Below are 21,695 nucleotides of genomic sequence, written 5' to 3'. Positions count from 1 at the left end.
TAATTTATTCAGAAAGTCTCGAATAACAAGCGGGTTGCTGAAATGTACGATGACATGATATCGCTACTATTCCAAGGCCAGAATGCGGAGTTTGGCGGAGAGAAGCCATTTGCATCTATCGCTCAAAGCTCTTTTGAATCTGGTATGAAATGAAGGCCCAAAAGGGAAAAGGCCTCGCTTTGTTCCTTTTCACCCTGAGCCTGAACCGTATTCGGATACGAGAATGAGTATTTGCTTGTTTTAATGGATGTGCTGTGCGGAACAACTCCAGATGATATGACAAAGAGAACGAGTGAATGAAAGACACAAAGAGACGGAGAGAGAACGTGAGCGATGCGGATCCATTTGGGGGAGCTGTAGGACCAAACACTAGAAACACTTATAGGAGAGAAGAGCTAGATTCAGTTTAGGGATGAATATTCTAACAAAAGCCATCCGGGTTATATTTAACGCAGTATTCAAGCTATTAAAATCAGGATTATTAAAATGCGAGTACCACTAATGTTCATTTGTATTACCCTAATGCATCCTGCTGTTTTGTTTTGTTTTGCTTTGCATTGATTTTGAATCCCCAATAGTTATTCTCATTAGGTTTAACATTAATATAATCTGTAATATTAAATAAACAACAAACTTTCCTGAAGAAAATAGTGCTTGTGTACAAGATTCCCCAATGCTAGGTTCAGTTTCCGCTGCATTGCTACTGTATGTGTTTTCTATTCTGGGGTTATTCTTTACTAGACCGAGGATTTCTTACATGATGTAAATACAGTTTATGGATTTTTATTGGACCGTTTTATCGTCCTTTAAGTAACATTTTCTCTCCTATCATTTCCCGTAAATATGAGAAATGGTGTGTATTTAGTACTGCGCAAACCCACTGAATCTACAATGCAAATGTGAATCAGCACAGGTTAAAAACAGAATAACCAAAAAACCTTAGAAGAAATTAAGAATCATTTCAATCCATTAAAACGTAAATTGTTTAGGGTGCTTAAAAAATGCTTCTTATCTGCTTTGAATTTGAAATGAAATGGGACCAGCGTTGACATGTTTGTCAGATTCACCCATATTCATTTCACCCGATCTTTTCTCATTTTGTAATCTCGTCTTTCACTTTGTATAAACGAACATTGCAGATTCATTGTGTATAGTGGAGGAAATAAAAAGGTGTGTCGGCGAGTAATCTGTCGCTCTCTCCCCTTGACAGAGTCGCTCAGATAAACCGTGTCCCGAGGGCATGTCAGTTTAACCTTATCAGATATCAACCATATTTGTTTCGCCCATGCAGTGGCACAGACTCCCCGTAGATGAACCGAAACAAATTTAGAAGAAGAGGAAACGAAACTTCGACAACAAATAAGAAGAGAGTGTTGTGAAGCATCACACATTACTGGACGTACCGTCAATAGTAATAGAAGGACAGTTTGGCGGATGTGTTGCTTTTGGCATTTTAAATGCTCTTGTCAAGTCAACAATTTTCATTGTTACAAAGCAGCTGTACAAGAAAACATCGACTATAAGCAAAGCATATAAGGTTCAAACACAGGGAAAATATCAGACAGACTATAAATTCCTATTTGCAGTGTTAGTGAAATAAAACTATAAAATTCTAGCAGAATTTCTCCATTGGAGGAGTAAAATACCTCAGAGGGAAACCAGGCCTAACCAGGGGATTTCTGTCTACATCGCACGGTAAAATGTTGTGCAAGATTTTGTTAAGCCGCTTTGCAACGATCCCAAAACTACAGCATTATAGAAAGTGCTATAGATACAAATGTGAATTCAAATATTAAGGATGCAGAACCCTTGCTTACAGAGGGTGTTTATCCCGAGAGCGTTCGGCACTCGAAACATTTTTTTACCTCGCCTAAGAACTCGCTCTAACCATTGAAGTTTTAAGTAAACCTTGTTTTCGCTCAATTAAACTTTCAGTGAACTGAAACTCATTCTCATTTGGTTAGCCAGAGACGCGACAAATGCAATATGGTTAATGGCATCATTTAGCAGAGAGCCGGGGTGCACGCACGGATGGGGCTCACTGAAGGAAAGAAAGGAAAAACATTACAAAGTGTAATTACTTTAAGCACCATTAGGAATGCAATAACTTAGAGAAAACAAAGTCCGGCTTTCTCTCGCATGAATTGGACAGTGAAAAAGTATGAAGGGTCCTAACTTTGTCTTTTTCACATTAATAGACTTGCTGGCTATTGTCAACGGGCGGGCTAAAAGGACATCTTTATCTGCCTTTTCCACTATTCAAGGATAAATCGGTTGATCAATAATGCAGTTTTGGGTGTTTGCTATAGCCTACGCATCGCCATTACTATTTCTCATATATTGTGTTAGTAATACGAATAAACGTTAGTAACGTGTAACTCGCCCTGTACCGTTTGTGCTTTGGAGATAAAACCTCAAATCATTTACACCCATACGGCGGATGATCCCAAAATTCTGCAATCTCACCGTACGCGAAGGCACCACTGAGAACACTCCGCCCTTTGCTTAGCTAAAACCAGTCCGGAGCCACTAAGGTACGCATGACTCGTGACGTTTTTTCTCCATGTAAAGATTTTGTGGTTGCGTGACATTTGATAGTAATAGAAAATGCTCTCCAGCAACCACAAACGACCTTTGGTTTGTTACACCATGGAATAGTGATCTAGAAAGTGATGAAATAATAAAAAACAATGAAGGCTCATGGGACATTAGGCAATGCTCTCTAAATGTCCTCGTGATATTGTCTTGGTTTTAGATCATTATAGCTCTATACGGTCCACAAAGTGTTTGCTGTGTGATCTAAAGATGCTTTCATTGTTATCACTAAACAGTGAATTTGAGGAGGCTTGGAGTCGCTTTTAATGACATTGTGAAGGTGTTAAAGATGTACAGTACGGTATGTTGGAAGGTGTACTGTACATTATGTCCAAAAGGCTTGAAAGATCATGATCTCTCAGAATATCCAATGAGTTTTTGATTAATAACAACTTACACGGTTATTATATTTAATACACAAGCTATGACTTTATTTCTTCTGCAGAACACAAATGTCGACATTTTGAAGAATGTTGCTAACCAAACAACGGTTACCCGTTGACTTTCACTGGATGACAAACAGATGCTGCGTCAAATATTCTTTATATTTAGTCTGTTATATAAAATATGAGTTCTTTTTGAGAGCACTAGAGTTTCCACACATGTGAAATGAGAACTTATAAGAACAGCATCAGTTACAAGGTAGTGAGGCTAATCTAAATAAACCAATTTGCCAGGGAGCTTAAAGACCGGACTGTGGATCAACGGAAAAAGGTCATGTGGCTTAATAAGTCAAGATTTGTCTTATTTCAAAGTCATGGGTCAGATAGAAGTGCCGGAAGCAAACGCATCGTGCCCGCTTCACAAGCTTTTGAAAGCAGCGTCGTGTTCTGGGGTCGTTGCAATTCGACAGTTCTAGACACAGCAACATCATTTAGTAATAAAATAATGTCAGGACCAGGGTGTAACGTTGATGGATCTTTTCCCTGACGGCGCAGGCATGATCCAGAACGACAATGGGGAGATTCATGGGGAAACAATGATTCGGGAGCACGGGGAATCATTTTCACACATGAAATTGCCACCGGATGACCTTAGCCCGATTGAACGGCGTAAGACAAAAGTGGTTTGTGAATATATCCTGTTTCTTGAATGAATGCAACTCGGAAATAAAATGTGAAATAACAAGGTTGTGGAAACATCACTCAATGAATCCACATTGAAATCAAAGCTAATAGACAAATATAGGTTTCTTTCCAAATTTACAGTTAAAATGTTTAGGATATTGTATATGATAGGTTTGGTTTCAACTCAGCTGTAAGGCCCCGGAAACTCAGGTGCGTTTTTTCGCAGAAAGGACAGACAGAGTCCATTCAATCTGTACCGAGTTATTTAATGGAAGACGCACGTCAAGGCGCAGATGTTACCACTGTTACAATGAGCTGTCTCCAAACAGTGAGTTGAGAGCTTGCAGACAGCTGTTTGTTTGTCTTTGTGATGTCTCCAGGGAAGTCTCGCAGAATGAGACGGTCTCAGTGGGATGCAACACACAGAATAAATCAATAAAGACGTGGAGATGCAACAGCCAGGAGGTAAGGAAATGGAATTTACTTTGTGGATGGAAGATGAGAAAATTACCCAGCTTCATTGGCATGCTGGTCCAGATAGAAGCGTAATGTATGGACCATATCGAAACTGTGAGCGGAACGAAGGATGCAACGCGGGGCTAAATATCTCTCCGTCTCACTGGCGGGAGGAACTTATTTCTCCACCACAGCCATTTTTTTCTAATGAGCCCATTGTAGGGAGCTCATTCGTGCACACATTTGTCATGGCAGGGCTCTGTTTTAGTAAATGCCTTTGAGAGTAACATTGAAACATGGATGGATGCTGCACATTGTAGCAGCTCTTGACAGGTTCTGCGTTCCCAAGAGTTGAGCGATCAGATGTTTTTGTGCATTAAAAATGCGGGAGAAATTATTAAAATAATAATGATGTGCAGAGAAATAGGGCACGGAAAATGAATCTTTATATTCAGCAATGTGTAATATGCGGTAACTGTGGTTCAAACAAGAAATTGGAATACTATATTAAGTTTGCGGCTATGGCTTTAAAAGTGCTGAATGCATACAACTTATTATAATTATGAATTTAAAATGTTTCTTGGTATCTAAAACAGAAACATCCCAACTTTAACTTAGGACTTATGATAAAACGTTGATGACACAAAATATTGTTGTTATTGACTGTTTTCTACATAAAATCATTTCTAATGATTTCTGAACGTATACATTCTACATATCTCTTCAATATTGAAATCGTAGTGAATCGAATGCTTCAAATCTAACTTTGATCCTTGTTAGATTAGACTTTTTACAGACCGAGTCACATTTTTCAAGTATAAAAATATGTCCCTCCAATTCTGAAATTGTATAAAATTATATAAAACTATATTATCCTATTTTAGTATGACGTTACGTTTACTTAAAACTACTACACTTCCATTAAATGGCTAGTTTTTAGGTTTTCACACTGGGAGTGTACCGTTGAATAAAAAATGCACTACAGCCATTGAAAAAAGCATCAGTTCACAGTGTCACACAGTAAAGTGGCAGGTAAAACTGATCACTAGCTGTAAACAAGTTCTGTACCTAAAGTTTACCACCGTTACACCTAAAGCATGCTTTAAAGACCGGTTCTGTCAACCTTGCACTGGAGTTTTGGGTTCCTCGCCACCGTTTGCATGGCCGGGGAGGGGGGTGCCAGAATTTTATAGCTTTATTTAATGAACACTGCATATAGGAATGTATAGTGTGTCTGATATTTGACCTGTGTTTTGACTCGCATAACCTTATATGTTTTACTTCTAGTCAATATGTTTTCTTGTACAGCTGCTTTGTAACGATGAAAATTGTCAAAGCGCTATATAAATAAAGCTGACTTGACTTTAAATTCATTTTATACGCCAAAACGTGGTGTAATTTACAAACCTAAAATCATGTAACATACAACTGGTACATTGATACCCATAAAGCATACTTAAAGATGAGATTGGATGCATGTCTTGATCGAGATTATATGAACGCCAATCTAACGGTCAAATGTCATTCCTACTGCACAAGTTGCTCTCGTCTGTGAAAACCACGAACAAGGATGACCGGTCTGTGTTGATACGTTCCTAGATTCCATGCCATTTTACAATCCACTATGAACATGCCAAGAAGAGTTGGCGTGGATATCAAGATTTTCTAGGGTAATACATTATTTGCAGCTCGAGAGTTTAAACAAGGACAAACAGGACAAGTAAACAAACTTCATTTTAATCGGACAGTCTTTATTTACGTTTTTTACGTTATTGAAAGTCTTACATCATGTAGCCTCCAAGATGAACTATTTCAGGATGATATGTCAGTCATTGAGTTCATTTAAGAAACTGCATTCCAGCATAGAGTGACACTTTAATGAGAACACTCAGCACAAAGATGAACAAATTGACACGAACCATTAAAACATGCAAAGTATCCACATAACCACTGTGGTCAATGATGTAGCCATAAATGACCAGCAGCTGCCAGGCTGTGTTCAAGTGATTCAAATGGGTTGGGACTATCTTTGGATACACAGGACTGCTGGTGTCACAGTAAAAGCACGGCATGTATTGGGTTTGCTTGGCTCTAAAGTGTGCTGCAAAAGTCAAATACACAAGGCTAATACACGACAAATAGTGATCGTCACACAAGGAGAACAAGCCACACTTGTGTGAAATATTACCAGTACACTTCTTTGACATGACATAACTCTTTCTTCTAGTCAACGAAGGATGTGATCAGTGCGTTGCGTGCAAAGTAGCTATACGGAGTGTATAGGCTCTGCAGACGGAACATTGAAAATCCACGCCATCAAGGTAGAGCTCAGGGAAACAAAAAAGGGCATAATAAAGCAGCTGACATGCAAAACGGTGAAAAGCAATTTCTTTTTGCTTTTCACTGTCTATCATAAACTCTTTCCTGATACTGAGAACAATAAGAACCTTCAGAAGAAATAAGACATCAGCATTGGTGGCAAACATAAATTCATTACAAAGGGATGAAAGATTCCCAGAGGCCAACGCTACAGTATTTTCATTTACATTCTATCTGATGGCTAAAACCAGCCGTACAGACACACTGACCCTGCAGTGACATTGCGTAGCTCTCCATGTTTCTAGTGTGGCTCACTAATGCTACAGTACATTCAGATGCTTGAAATGACTAGGAAATAAAACCGACCGTCTAAAGACCAAGTAAAAATATATTACACTATATCACACAATCTCTGTCTTTTGAAAATAGATACGTAGACATTGGTGGGAAGTGCCCTATCTATAGTTATCGTAAAGAAATGTTCATAAAGCAGGTTTCTTACTGACCGTGCGGAGATGTGATTTGAAGTAGGCTACATGTCGAATGCTACTTCGTGCTTTAACAAAACTGTTTCGCAAAAAGAACAAGTTAATTTGGTATGTTTGCTTCCCATCTAGAAAGCTAAATAAAAGGTGCTACATTAGGGAATGTGTTTTTTTTCAATCAACGTTTGGATTGAACTAGCGCTACTCAAGACCAGCTTGATCTGAGGAACACAAATGCTGACCACGCCGACAAGAAGCTCTCAGCAACATCATGCAGAGAGAAAACTAACCAGCAACTTCACGGGAGAAGAGTAATCGTGATGCCTAGAGGAAAAGGAGATCTCTATCTTTCTCTATCCAGATCTAATAAAGCTTTACAGCCTGCATGAAGACACCATAAAGATGCTATTCTCTCCATCTCCGCATGTTTCCACAGCTGAAGATGTCTTTATGTGGAGTATCTGACTATAACAGCGTTAGAAACAGCGTGAAATTGTGTTCGGCTGAAAAGGTTTTGATTCTTCGCGGTGCAGCAGGAGGTTTCTCGGGTGACGTCTATATTGCACAGAGAGCGTACGGGTCTTCGAACACGGAATGTTCTTCGATGCCTCTAGCAAACAGCATAATCAGCTGACAATGGACCCTGAGAGAGAGAATGGAAGAAAAAAGAGAAAGACTAAAAATGGCATTTTTATCAAGTAAAACTTGACATTAATATAATTTATTGTGGATTTTTATGGCTATGTGTTCTTAGCGGAAGCTAGGACGCTGTTAAAGTTATTCTGTGCAATCGCTTGAGCATTGCTAGGTGGTTCCTAGGATGTTCTGATCGCTGCTCTGTACGATATCCTGGCCTCTAGATTTGACTCCTGTGACCAAAGATGTTTTGTCATTTCATTGGACGGCAGCCAATTATAATGTCACCAGTTCTGCGCCACTTGAGGCGATGTGTAAATGCAGTGACAACAGAAATAAAGCTTGCGTAGCTAAAATCGCCCGTGTTCTCGAATTTGTGTGTTGCGCTTTGGTTTAATAATCAGAATTTGTTCAATCCCCAAGCCGTCAGAATAATGATACTTGACTTGCCGTATCGATACACGCACGCCTGTTCTGGTAAGTAATAAAAGGCACGTTGTGTTGGCTAGCTAGTTTTGTAGTAAAATCTATACGCCGCTGGGAGGTTTGGGGCCGTTTAATTTCCTCTAATACCAATCAATACTCTGGAGGTGAGTTTAGCGCTCGGGCGAAGGCTTTTTTTCTGCAGTGGTATCATCATCAATTATCTCAACAGGTTATTTGCTTACTCATTCGAGAAACAATTACTGGAGCTGAAAATGGAATAAATGAATGGACTTCTTTTTTAATTAAAGGAGGTGAGCCTTTAACAGTGAGAGGGCCATTAAATTAGGAGCGTTTCGTGGCTGCGCGTTGTTGACAGAAAACAATGGGGCGTAAAGGAAATGATGCGTTCAAGAAAGCTGTCATGCCACAAAGGAGAAAAACAGCTCGTCTCCACAAAAGAGAGGGACTTTACATAACGTCTTTTCTTAATGTTCAGGAGGACAGCTGTTTAGCCGTTTTGTATTCTGGTGCTCACGATGAGCTTTCCTGTCTTAGAGAGAGAGGACAGTGCAGCTAAAGCTAGAAGTTATAAACACTTTCATGACGGTATCCTCTTGACAAACTTGCACCGCTATGTTTATCTCTTTAAAGCTTTCTTATGGGCGTGTGGCCACACGTTTGCGGTTTAAAAAGCTCAGTTCAGTATTTTTTCATCTCAACGTTATCGCTACATAAATGAGAGGAATAGTATTGGCGACTTCCTTGTTTTTCTTAAATGTGGAAAAAATATAAATAAACGAACTGTATTTTGCGGAACGGCATTTTGACCGAGGGGGGTGTGTCCTACCTGACTTGAATGGCAGAGTGAGGAAGGATTTCGCCATCGCAGTTCCAGTTGCTCTGGGCTTGGACGCACCCGCAAGCTCTATGTTCCCTACAGATCTGACTGAGAAATCGCTTGCTTCCCACACCACTCTCTCTCAGATCCACCTCCGAGTCACACTCCTGATATCTGGGTGTGAAGTGGAACTGTCTGACTCGGTACACCTCCACGAAAGAGTGATCGAACTGTGCAAAGAGATAGAAAAGGAGGAACACTTTAAATTAGGTGTACATTTTTCACGATCTTATATTCAATAATCTAAAGTAGGTTTTGGTTAAATACTGTTTTTATAATAAGTTTGGAAATCTAAATTTAATGGAATGTCACAAATTGGTCAAGAATTGTATTTTCTACAACACATTAATAGGTGGCTTTCTGGTCATTCTAAAATGCATGGTCGATAAAATGCATGTTCTTTTTTGCATTAAATTGTTTAAGCTTTTTCTCAACGGCTCCCTAAATCCATCACATCGACAACGATCTGTGAACTGCGTGCATGTTTTAGCTGATACCCCTGGAAGCTTTATTAAGCAAAAACCCAACTGGATGTTCATGAAATGTTTTTCACTTTTGCGGTTGAGTAAATCAAAAACATTCATGAATTTGTCTTCTCTTGAGTACAAGTCACTATGAATTTTTACGGACATTTTTGAAAATTCATTTTGATGTAGCGATCGGGTACCTGGTCGTCTTTATTGGTGTGGCGCAGAAGATGGCGCAGGAAGTCTAGGCGTGAGCATTTTCTCACGAGGATGAGGTCGGTGGTTCCGTCTGCGAGGTGTGCTGCCGGCGACAGGCCTTTAGGACTGCGAGGACAAGCGCAGCTCATGCTGGCAGCATTGATGGCCAAGAACTTCCCTCTGATTGCGGTCCATTCGTCCTGGCGCTCTAAAATATAAAGACGTGATGCTTAACACTGCTGGATAAAGCTTAATATTAAATGAGCCCTTCTCCTCATAAACCATATATGTACACATGTGGATATATGCGTAGTTGATATAAATGTGTCCTATGGTGTCACAGCTTAAACACCCAACAGTGAAGATAAATCTCCCTTATGCCATTTTATATTATAGGCTAAACACAAATATCAATAATATAATCTATTATAATATTAACTATTTGATTTCTAGTTTTTTTGCTAGGTCTTTGCGGTCTAAACGCGCTCAGGAAATCATCATGCACAAATGCCAATTTGGGACTGTGAGGGCAGGGAGTGTGTCTGTAAACAGCACTTATCAGTGCTCAGGGTAAACACACAGAATGCTGGGTAGCCGAGGTGCCAGTTGTTTGGAGGGTGCTGAGAGACAGAGATAATATGCCGTGCGTGTGCGTGCGTGTGTTTAAGCGATCAGTCCGCCGGCAGCTTGAACCATTTGGCCTAATGTTCACAAACAGCATGCAAGGCAAGCCGACAGATGGGGGCATTACAAATCATGGCTGGAAATGCAACTCGTTGGCCTGTGCTGTGGCGTGGTAGGCACATTTATGACAGAGCAGATATGAGACCTTCTTTTCTACGCCAAGCTCGGTTAAACAGCGGGACACAAAGGATTCTCACCAGCATCAGGAAGATTGTTTTCATCTTTGCCGACCAGATTGTCGGATGAGGATCCCCGACAGATATTACACCTGGAAGCCAAAAGGAAACGTTTTCAAAAGTGCTAGTGCTGGCATTGGTTACACTATAAAGACCGGAAAAGATCTTGCCCCCTTCATATATACTAAATACAAATAAATAAATGAAAAAAAAATGAAATATACCAAGGAATGGCTTCAGCTGGCATTTTTACAAATATGTATACTCACAGAACGACCCGATTGGAATGATGCTGTGCAATGCTACTTGATACATCGGTATATGTATAGACAGTATTTACCCAGATCTGCACTGAAAATTGTCTCTGGGTGTTCCCGAATTTCCTTCAGCAGGTAAAAAGGACACAGTTCCCTCGTAGTAGCGATGCGACAGAAATGTCTTTACACCTGCACCAAAAAACATGTCCATTTAAAACTGCACGAGGATCACGGTTGACTTTGGTCAATTCCCTGCAGTGATATCTTGCTTGCCTGAGATATCGTAGCGGGCGGGACCCATCCAGCGCTTTCTCTCGCTGTCTGTCAGCACGTCCCCGTAGAACCCGTAGCCCAGCAGTGACAGAGAGTAGCGTAGAAAGGTATCTTCGTTGTGCACAGAACAGACGTCCATCGACTGAGAATCACCTGCGCGAAATGCCCAGACAGATTTAAGGAAAAAACAAGCTGATAACATCAGTATTCTGTGCTGGGAAACGTGAACAATGAAGCACGCCGAAGCAAAATGACAGCTCTTTCTCTACCTAAATGAGTTGTTTGAAAAGCTTTATTTCCGTCCGGGTGTTACGGTTGGAAAAGCAATGAGCCACTCAAGTCAGCGATTTTATCATGGTTAAGGGGCTGTTAGGTGACCTGTCAGGAAAATGTCCGGGTCATATTTCACCCCAATATCAAAAGAAAACGAAAAAATAGATATTTTGCGTAAAGAAAACGAAGCCTATTTTAACACCATTGGGGTGTTTCCACAGCATTTACTAAGCAGCTCCATCACCTCTTTCATAACAGTTCTGCACAGGTATAAAAAACGATATTATGACTGTAAACAAAACTCTCAATGTCATGTCATGGTGTTTTAAATGACTTCATGTACTACGTGACCTTCGACAACACTACACCATTAGACAAACATCCTGTTAAGACTATATGCATGTTTGTTTCAAAACAATACAAAAATCATCTTTAGTGCGACGCTGTTGAACTTCTTGGAATGACACAAAGAGGAAATTATTTTTTTTGCTATCGTCGTGGTGTCCTCAAAGAAACGAAGCAGTTTTCCTGCCTAACAATGCAAGTGTGCGTTCTGAAGTGTACATGGTGTCTGGCATTCGTGCAAATACGGCCTCACATGACCAAACACAAAAGACACAAAACATTATAAAACTGACTTCATTCTGATTTGAGAAGTCATATCTGAATCAGTCGAATTATATTTGAATGTGCCCAAATAAAAATTCTTTGGAAGAAAATGCTATATATACTGCTTGCAGACTTTTTAATAATGGTATAGATGTACTACGGCATCAATGGTAAAACAGAGCCTGCGCTATCTGACAGGTACAGGCAAGAACCCAAACCCTATTAAGCGAGCATAAACAAGCGTGTTTTGGCTCTGGGATACCAGTCGGGAAAATGTCACACATACATTTATTGCTAGACACGCGTATCATAATGCAGATATGGAGCTGTCTGCTTACCCACAATGATGTGCAGTGCTGAGGTGACGGGGTCGTTGGAGCCCACCGTGGCGTAGCATATACAATCAGTGGAACCTGTTTCAGAAACGCATTCCGTGGGTCAGGGGTTCAGAAACAGCCTAAATCCATATCTCATAATTCACTCTGAAGGTTAACGCATGAAAATCATTCTTTCAATTTCAATTTCGGTGGCATATGGGGGCAGCAGCCATCTGACTTTCAATTGCCAACGTTAACTAAACATCAGAAGCCAATGAAGTTCTTGGTCCGTTCAAGCCGTGCGAGAATCACATTTTTCGATCCTCTTTATATAGAATAAAATGACTGTGGCTGAGGCATGGCAGGCCACTTTTATATAAAGAGATGAGATTTTAGATAAGTTCAGGCCTTTTTCCATCTCTTATCTATGCTCGCTGATGGTCTAATTCTGCTTCCTTAAATTGCTCATAACCACTATGAGGCTGAAGGTTTAAAATGACCGGCATTGTAAATATTGATCATTTCACCTTGCATTGTTACCACGAAGGTGAAAATAAATGACAATATAGTTTTGAGCTTTTGAAACACTTAAATTTACTAAAACGTTGATGCCAAAGACAAAGTACTGTGCTGGCACTATAACTAATTATTGATACAATATGTTGAAAATATAGTATTGGCGCATTTAATGCGGTATTGAATATGATACTTCAGGCCAAAATATATTGGTTTCATCATGACACATTTATTGCTTTGATGCAATAATACGATGGTGATCCTATATCATAGTCAACTTTTATTCACAAAATGTTTGAATCAAGCTGTTTTGAGATGTGTCGTAATCCGGAACCCCGATAAAGAACGACCAGGAGCTGCTCTTGCAAACTGTCCATGTATGTCTGGACAATGCAAGATAAGGCTATAAATAAATTAAATTATACACGCTGATTGTGATATCGATAACAACGTGGCCTCATAAACTCTTTTAAGAGTCTCCCATTGTCAGGATTACATGGCAGGCAGCGATATCAGAGAACATGATTTGACAAGTCGCAGTCATTAAGTTATCAAGGGTTGCCAGAGATCTTGTGAATGATGCTGTACAGTGCATGACAACAGCCTTATCTGCCTGAGCTTTTTTTTTTAGGTAGGTCAATTATTAATCAAGTATTGAAAAAAATTTCTAGACTTTTCATACATCGACTATCAGCTGTCTACTGCTTCAGTACTTATAATAGTGCACTTCTCAAGTTTGTTTGCTGTAAGGAAACATGTAATGACCAATGCTTCCAGACACGAAAGCCTATTGCCAGAGGAGTACATTAATAGAAGAGATGAAGTCTATGCTACAGAAATGCATTTACAGATTTGTGACGGTAGACCAACCTGCAGGAATGATTCCAATCCGAAGTCTACATGGAACAAGGGTGTCCTTCATTGAGTTCTCGTCCACGCCTTCATCCCTCTGTGTACGGGAGACAAGGCCATGCACAATCTCACTGAACATGCCATCTCCGCCGACACAAACCACACTGCAGGCAGAGAGAGAGGACATACAAATGGATTACACTTGACCAACGTGAAGTCTGTTTTAAATATGTCGGAGAACAAATGCCGTCTAAACACTTTTCAAAGTTCTGGACACAAGAAGATACATTTTTATTTTGAACTCTGCCTCTGGCCTGTCATTGATGCAGCCACCATGTTGCATTATTGTTGTCATTTCCTGATTTGGCTACTGTAATCTGCTGCAGTGCTGGATCAACATGCATTGATGTACATATGCATCCCACGCAGGGCAAATTAGGAGTCGCTACACAGCAATCGTGATCTCTCAGCAGGACACCTACTTACCCATCATACTTCTTCAGATCAGCCTCTGTCTTCAAGTGGTCCCTGGCATGATTTGCATGCTCTGTAACTATAGAAACAGAAAGGAAAAATCATTGTTAATGGGCCAAGACAGCGAATCTGAGTAGGGGGACACCACTGTTCATCTTAAAAATTAAATTAAAATTTTCTAGTGCCTTGATGGAGACTATCAATCAAACTACTCCAAATGATATAACTACGATGATAAACAATCCCTGATACATTTCATTACCGGTTCTTCACCATCGACATTGATGTAAAACTGTAACTCTGAGGTATGTATTGTAAATGAAGGGGGCCTAGGATAGAGCCCTGTGGATTACACTGATGATATATGCCAACGGTGATCTATGGAGCTTATTGAACCATCTTCAGAACATCTTGTTTGGTGCCTCTAATGATCTGGTTTGAATGGAATTTTTCCAGCCAGACATGCGGTTACCATTTACAAAATGTTTGTGTAGTCGTAAAATAAAACCCTTAAGCAACTGCTGAGTAAGCCTGCAAGCCTCGTCTCTCACAGCCAATATTCACACTAAACTAAGGTCTTCATCCCTCAAAACTAATACATAATGGATGTCTTTGCATTCCTATGTTTATTGACTATCACAGTTTGCATTATGGCCAGCTCTTGTGATAGATGACGCTGTAAATAAAATCATATTCTTGGGAAGGGTTGGCAGGTGGGGCCATTTGCCAGTGGAGATCTATTTGCAAAGCATAAAAGCTCATTTTTTATTTAAATGTTAATGCAGGCAGCTGACGGGTCCTCACCAATCACATCAGTTGATATAGAAGCCTGGGAAAAGATGGGTGCCACTTTGTGATCATAAATCTGTTTACCACGTTGTTTTCCTCCGTAGGGGTTGATGTACACCAGCAAGTGCTTTGGTCGATTGGCTGCAAAATGCAAGACACAGGTTGAGCATTATAAGTGGCTGTCAAAACTGCTTCATTTATTTGCTTTTAACGAGCTCCATCTAATGAGAAGAGAAAAAAGTCAAGAAAGAGACAAGTCAAAACTTTTCAAAGGTCTGGTACCTAAAATATTAAAACAATTCATTATACTGATCATCATTATACTGAATGTTAAACATACATTTTATATAACAACAGATTTAAATGAAGAGTTGTAGTCAACAATGAACTAACATGAATAAACAATAAACAAACAGTATGTATTTGTATTAACCAAGATTAATAAAGATAAATATATTCTGTTAAATGTACTGCTCATTGTTAGTAATGTTTTGCTTTTAAAAATATTCCACAATGAATCTGTTATTATACTCATGCAATCACATTTTTCGAGTCAAAAGGAAAAACAAATTAAATGCACACTACTCGATATGAATTGGAAGAACCGGTCAAAAGGACATACTTAACAATGCTAGCTGTTCTCTGATAGTTTGTACCCAGAGCAGACACAGTGCCAAATCAGGGCAGTGAAAGGTCACTTCGCTGCACCGCCAGCAGTGCTGCCTTGTCCTCTCCACATATGAAACTATAAACCAAAATAGATGTAACAACATTACTTCATGATCTAGCATAAAGACGACATTTATGATCAATTCAATTCAGATAACCATGCTACAGTAGATCAAACTTAAGAAACAAGCACCACGTCCACTGTTATCAGCTAACTGATAAGGGCTGGTGTACCTGTGAAAGCGTGCTGGAAGGAGTCCACTGGACTCTGAGGAACCTTCTGCCATTTCCCAGTGTTTTTACTAGGAGACTCATCATCTTTTTCCTGAACAGCTATGATCTCGCACATTGGAACACAATGACTACCTGTATAAAGAGAACCAACAGGTAAACCACAAATAATGAGAAAGTAGCACTGTTCCAAAACCTAATGAATTTATATAGTGCTTTCCACAATTTGGCTTTACATACATTTAGGCAGAAGTAACAGTAGTAAAGAGATATAATTATGGAGAGAATACTTCTTCCGTGGAGAAAACCACAGAAGATTTGCTATTTTGCAGTTTTCTCAGCAGGATGTTCATTGATTAATTCACCTGAGGTTTCATAAGTTTGTAATCTGACATTTCTATTCACAGTACTAGGAAGCGCTATGAGCCTAAAACCTACTCAGCTCCCCTAAAGTCGGACTGCCTACATAGGTAACTATGTAGTAAGGTATCCGAATAATCACAGAACCAATCACTTAACACATTTAGATAACTAACTTTCATGCAAAACATAAATGGCATTCAGTGTTTTATCTCACAACCTTGCTTTTAATGATCCGAGTTTTGTATTTTAAGCAGTTACGTTTCAGTATGAAATTAAATAAGTTTGGGTTTATTGAACATCCCTATTTGCTTTCAATGCATTCTGGCCTTCACCATGATAGATGCATGTGTTTCTGCCTTATAACTGAGCTAAAACAGGGTATCTCAGGAGGCAGCCTTAGCCTACATCTGCAGGCAGCGTACCAGGTTTGTAACTAAGGGACGCATCCGGTGCAACGCACCTGTTTTTTGCTAGTTTCAGCCAAACGCAGTTTCATGTCCTGCGCCACATTGTTTAACTAACAAATAGGGTTGGGCAATGCCTACCAAATTGTCATTGGACATCACGATGGACGAGGACATAAGGGGCGGGGCGAGGCAGAGGTTGGGTGAATATCAGTTTACTAGATGGCCATCCGCCAAAACATTAAAAGAAATTATATCAGGGATCCAGACTGCGACAATTTTCAAGACAGCATGAGCATTTTTACATACTCGCGCTTGCACGACCTGCAGATTTGGAATTTCTTCCAGTTGTTATTTCTTGTGGCAAGACGAGTAGATCTTGAGCGCAGCGGTGTGAGCAAGCGTGTGTGATAAGTCAACTGCACGGTTCACACGTCACTAATATTGTGCACAGTTCAGGTCGTCATTTACAAGTTTTCACATACACAACCTGAGCACATTACGATTCACTGTTTGCTTTCAGTTTCGCAGCTTCCAGATCATACTCGACAGCGTATTAGTGCAAATGGACAAGCTCGACACATGCGTAGAATGTCATACTGTGGACCCGGCTATCAACATTTGTATTTTGAATGTGCTGTATGCATACATGGACGGGATGTGCGGATGACCGTGGTCACTCCTTGATGACGAAAATTGCATCATGCAGGAGAATCACGATGCCTGTGTCGTGCACCCCTGCTAGATTATGCACTCCCTTCAGTAACACGTCCGTCCGAATGGATGATTCTAACCCCTCCCCTCCCTACACCTAACCCCTCCCCTAACACCTAACGCATTATCTGGCAGGGTTGCCTTTCTGGCCACAACACCGGCTCGACATCGCCCCAACATCGTGATGGCTGTCAGCCATTAGCGATGGACGATGTCAGTCGTAATAGCAAATGCACTTGCATTCATTCGTGGTCCATGGGCATGCCGGTCTGATACCAGGTGTGTTCAGGTGCACTGTCCAACTGATCTGGTCTAAAGCCGATGGCGCAATCTTTTTTTGGGCTATTTAAAGTGCACAGCAGCACACAAACGTTTTAAATATGAAAATTCAAAGGATTTAAATGTACAGGATTATTATTGGGTACTTAAAAATAATTAAAAACGGCACGTGCCGTAGATGGTCGTCTTCTGCGCAAGATTCGTTTCCTCTTGGGAGAAGTGTACAGTCTTTGCCATGTACAGTAAATAGCGAATGCACCGAGGTGAAAGCGGCACAACATGGGGGATAAGACTCTTATTGGTTTATTTCACGTTACGCCCAAAACACACTCACAACACATTATGAGAGTAGGTTCAACTATCGGACCATGTACCTGGTACCTGGTTTTTTTCCAGTCATTAAACCAGCAAAAGCGCCCTGTGCCTAAGATCATACGCTTAGATTGTTAAAATAGGGCCCAAAGTCTCTTTGATATCCAGAATATAGGAGACGATTGTGTTTGTAAAAAACAAAATAAGGACTGGTTGGGCTAATGTTTACAAAAATGCTTTGAGTTTTGAGATTTTCTCGGAACGTGGTGAAGTTGGCAGCTTCCTTTTGTTTGCGTATGCAGCAAGACACTATGTAAATGTCAGTTTCCATCTAATCAAACCATCTGGGATTTTTGCATTCTGACGGCCTGTGCCCAAATGACTTGAGTCAGCTTGTGTCATGTTACGTAATGCCTCCAAGATAAACCCACGGGAGAGGTATGACCTTATTGAAAAGATCAGAGAGTTATGTAGACTAAAATGAAGTATGGCTCAAGAAACTTTACTTAAACCGTAGACGTACCGCATTCATTAAAACTTTACAATGCTTTTAAATTAGATTTTTATAGAGCACAATGAAACCTTATTCGTAATCAGATGTAGTCATGAACTTGACAGCACCATAAACAGGAAAAACAACCTGATAAAGGTTTTATGATACTTTTATATTAGTATGCTATTGTACAATGCTTAAATAAATCAACCCATTAGAGTTATAAACTTCATAAGGAAGTTGCCTGCAATCATCATTTTCCACAAAGCTTTTTGACATCTACTCAACTCGTCCAATTCTAATACATACATCATAAAAAAATATCTTAAGAACTGTTGTTTCAAATTAAATATTGTATGAACGGTTTTATTTTCTTGTAACCATGCTGCCGCATTATGGAACATGTCTTACTACAGTAGTTTTCGACTTGAACCGTCCTCGCATAAATGTTAAAAAATGACAGAAATTCAAAGCCTGAGAGGTGTTACTTGAATTGAATTGATGGTTTCTCGAGGGGTTAAGCGTCTATTTATTGTACTCATGCTGTCACGTTTCTGTGTTAAATAAAGTAAACTGTTAAATAAAGGCAGCAAACTAGATTACAGAAAATGCCACTGAAAAATCGTTTTTTTATTGACGTTTGGAATGTACAGTAGCTAATGTTTGCGATTATGTTGCTCAGAAAAATGAAACATTTGGTCAAATGAAGGATTTTACTATCAGTATAATATGACTAGATTGTTTTCCTCCTTTTCAAGGTTCCCTCCTGTCACATTTTAAACATATATATTGTGTTGTATTGGACACAAACAAATCTCTTTTCGTTTGTACAAGAAGCTAACAATTTAGCTAAAGTTGAGCATGAATATAAATGACCAATACACAAATTTGCTTACATCTGTATACCATTCTATTTCAAGCATTTGACTATATTATTTTCACTAAATGATCACAGCTGCTTTCATAGTGTAAAATATGAGCAGCATCTTTTCATGTATAAATCACCATCTAGACAAGCTTGGGATTTGGGAGCCAGGGTGGCAGACTTTACCATAAAAAGCTCAGCTCCAGGAACATACTCAAGTGCTGTGTTTGAGCAGCGTTACACAGCCTTCGGTTTTATGTGACCTTTCCAGCAAAACTAAACATTTGTTTAGTATGAAAGGCCTCTGCACAAATAACGTCTTTTGTGTCCCCTCTCCTCTTGTTTCATGCGCTGAGAGAAAACTAACTCGTGGTGAAAGGGGTTAGATTACACAGCAGATGGGTGAAGTACATCGCATTGGCTCTTCACAGTCAAAACCGATGCCCATATAAGACACCATGCTTGGTATCTATTGGAAATGGAATACGGGATTGCATACCAAAGTCATTCACATCATCAAAACATTTACATTTGGGCAATAGGCACAGGCTTTTATGCAAAGTGACTGTCATTATTTATCTGCGTTTCCTGGAAATCAAACCCACAACGTTTGCATCGCTAAAACAATAATCGGCCAATTGAGCGAAAGGAAAACCACCAACACTAAAAGCAAAGCAGAAATTATAACATTTACACAACTTTGGATAAGCACCCCTGCCAATCCTTGCGGCATACTAACTAACATATGCAGGGTGGAAACTTGATTTCAAATGCATGGTGGCCTTGAGGAAAACATCCACCTTTAAATAAGAGCCTGCTTTGTGTAATGGATCTTGGTATTGGAGGTCACCTAGTTCTTGGATCCTCCACAGACGTATTGCGTATCATGAGCTCACGTGCCTAAGGCCGGCAGACTTATGCAAAATTACCAAAATGACTGACGAACCACCCAAAAAAAGGTAGTCAAGCTAAAAATGTATTATAATATTAAGCAGGAGAAAGAAACTGGTAAAGTCCAATTCCTCAAGGTTATCAATAACCCCATGACCTTCCAGCACAGCCCCATAGAATGTCACACACTCTTTACTAACTATTGTAAAATACATCTACTAATAATAGTGTGCGCGTACGTATTACCTAACTGAAACATCCCGAGTTTTCTTTTAAAGGAATAAATATATGAATGAAATAATCGTCTCGTCGCAATTATTTGATTGTTAATCCTAAGAAAACAAGGCCATCTGCAGCGTTTGACATCCACCGTCCTAGATCTGCACTCGCCGTTACGTTCGAAAGATCTTCATCGTTTGAGTCGAATCAGATTTGTACATTTTGTGTTTATTGAGTTTTATTAAAGTGATTCCAGATCTGCTCCATCCACACATCATCCTCGCATCTCAGCCTTTTCTTTTAAGGTCACTCTTGGGGAACGCAGTTATTTGTGCATCTAGATTTTATTCATTGTATACATTTATTGTAATTAATCGTTATAATTGTCAAAGCCAATTAATCGGCATGATGGCAATTAATCGTCAGCCAAATGTCATCATCACGACAGCCCTTGTCTGGAAACACACTTATTATATATAAATATATAAGCTTAGAAATTTTGCTTTAAGTTCTCGTCAAACATTACCTTTACCACGAAAGTCCGTCTGAGCACGTGTTCATTTTACCTTTAATATATAACTTTTGTTGCATCTGGGAAACTGTACAGCGGTGCGGCGCGCGGTGGACCACAATTCCGCGCGATACGCACTAGGTAGGGAAGACAGCTCACCGTGTTTTGAGACACAAACAATCCCAACAAAGAAAAGAAGCGCATGTCGCCTGTGTCTTATATCATATGTGTAACTCACCAGCTTTGACAGCTCCACACACAGCGCGTCCGGTGTGTTTTTTGGCGGTTTGTGTCTCTTTCCACGCGAGAATCGCGCAGTTTAATATGACCTCATAAGGTCTGCGCTGAACAGAAAGCTCAGAACACAACAGACGCGGCTGCTTCTCCATTTCTGACGTCGACAACGGACACGCATTAGTTATCTCGCTTTCATCTCCGCGCCGGAATCACATCGTACATCGCTGACGTTTCATATCATTATGAAAATAAATAAAGTCGCGAGTCTGTCTCTTGTGTTTCCCTCAGCCGTTTGGCTACATAGCGGTTTTTTTCTTTCCGGTCAAAGTGGGAGGAGCCTGAGCGAATGCGTCACGCTAAATGCGTCTGTAGGAGGTGACTGACACGCACGCTGACAAACATTTCACATTACTTTGTGTTATTATACATACTGATAGGATTATTATTATATGAGATGTTTTTGATTCATTCCCTTTACGTGTTATGTTACGCTATTTCTGGACCATGATTCGTGTGTTATTCTGAATGATAACACACTGCAAGTGTATTTTTTCTTTCTTTACTATTGTTGTTATTTGATTATTATTATTGAGGTTTTTTTTTATAAACGATCAAGCACCGTGTAAACAATCGCTTTGGGATATCAGTGTCCCCTTTGCAATGTAAAGTTGACAAAAATGATTAATTACGAGACAATCATTCAATGAACGCTTTTTGTATTTAAACGGACCTTTGGTGTA

At 39.8% G+C, this 21,695-nt stretch overlaps 1 protein-coding gene across 2 annotated transcripts; it reads right to left on the bottom strand.

The window, feature by feature from the left end:
* Window positions 1-5,840: 5,840 nt before the first annotated feature.
* On the bottom strand, window positions 5,841-21,345 carry cerk (ceramide kinase). Of its 2 annotated transcripts, XM_079454894.1 has the most exons (13): window positions 20,957-21,345; window positions 15,671-15,802; window positions 15,390-15,512; window positions 14,783-14,908; window positions 13,991-14,057; window positions 13,523-13,668; window positions 12,158-12,232; window positions 10,938-11,090; window positions 10,748-10,853; window positions 10,429-10,499; window positions 9,550-9,755; window positions 8,832-9,052; window positions 5,841-7,565 (listed from the first exon to the last, which is right to left on the bottom strand). In XM_079454894.1, exons 1-13 carry the CDS (start codon window positions 21,105-21,107, stop codon window positions 7,478-7,480), a joined length of 1,665 nt encoding a protein of 554 aa, XP_079311020.1. In that variant the 5' UTR covers window positions 21,108-21,345; the 3' UTR covers window positions 5,841-7,477. The 2 variants fall into 2 exon arrangements, with proteins under 2 accessions (XP_079311020.1, XP_079311021.1); XM_079454895.1 differs by lacking the exon at window positions 15,390-15,512 and having other exon boundaries at window positions 20,957-21,286.
* Between the last annotated feature and the right edge of the window lie 350 nt (window positions 21,346-21,695).

This window comes from Barbatula barbatula (genome assembly GCF_947034865.1).
Source record: "Barbatula barbatula genome assembly, chromosome: 4".
Taxonomy (NCBI): Eukaryota; Metazoa; Chordata; class Actinopteri; order Cypriniformes; family Nemacheilidae; genus Barbatula; species Barbatula barbatula.
The sequence above is the reverse complement of the archived record's forward strand: the minus strand, read 5'-3'. Positions and strand labels throughout refer to the sequence as shown.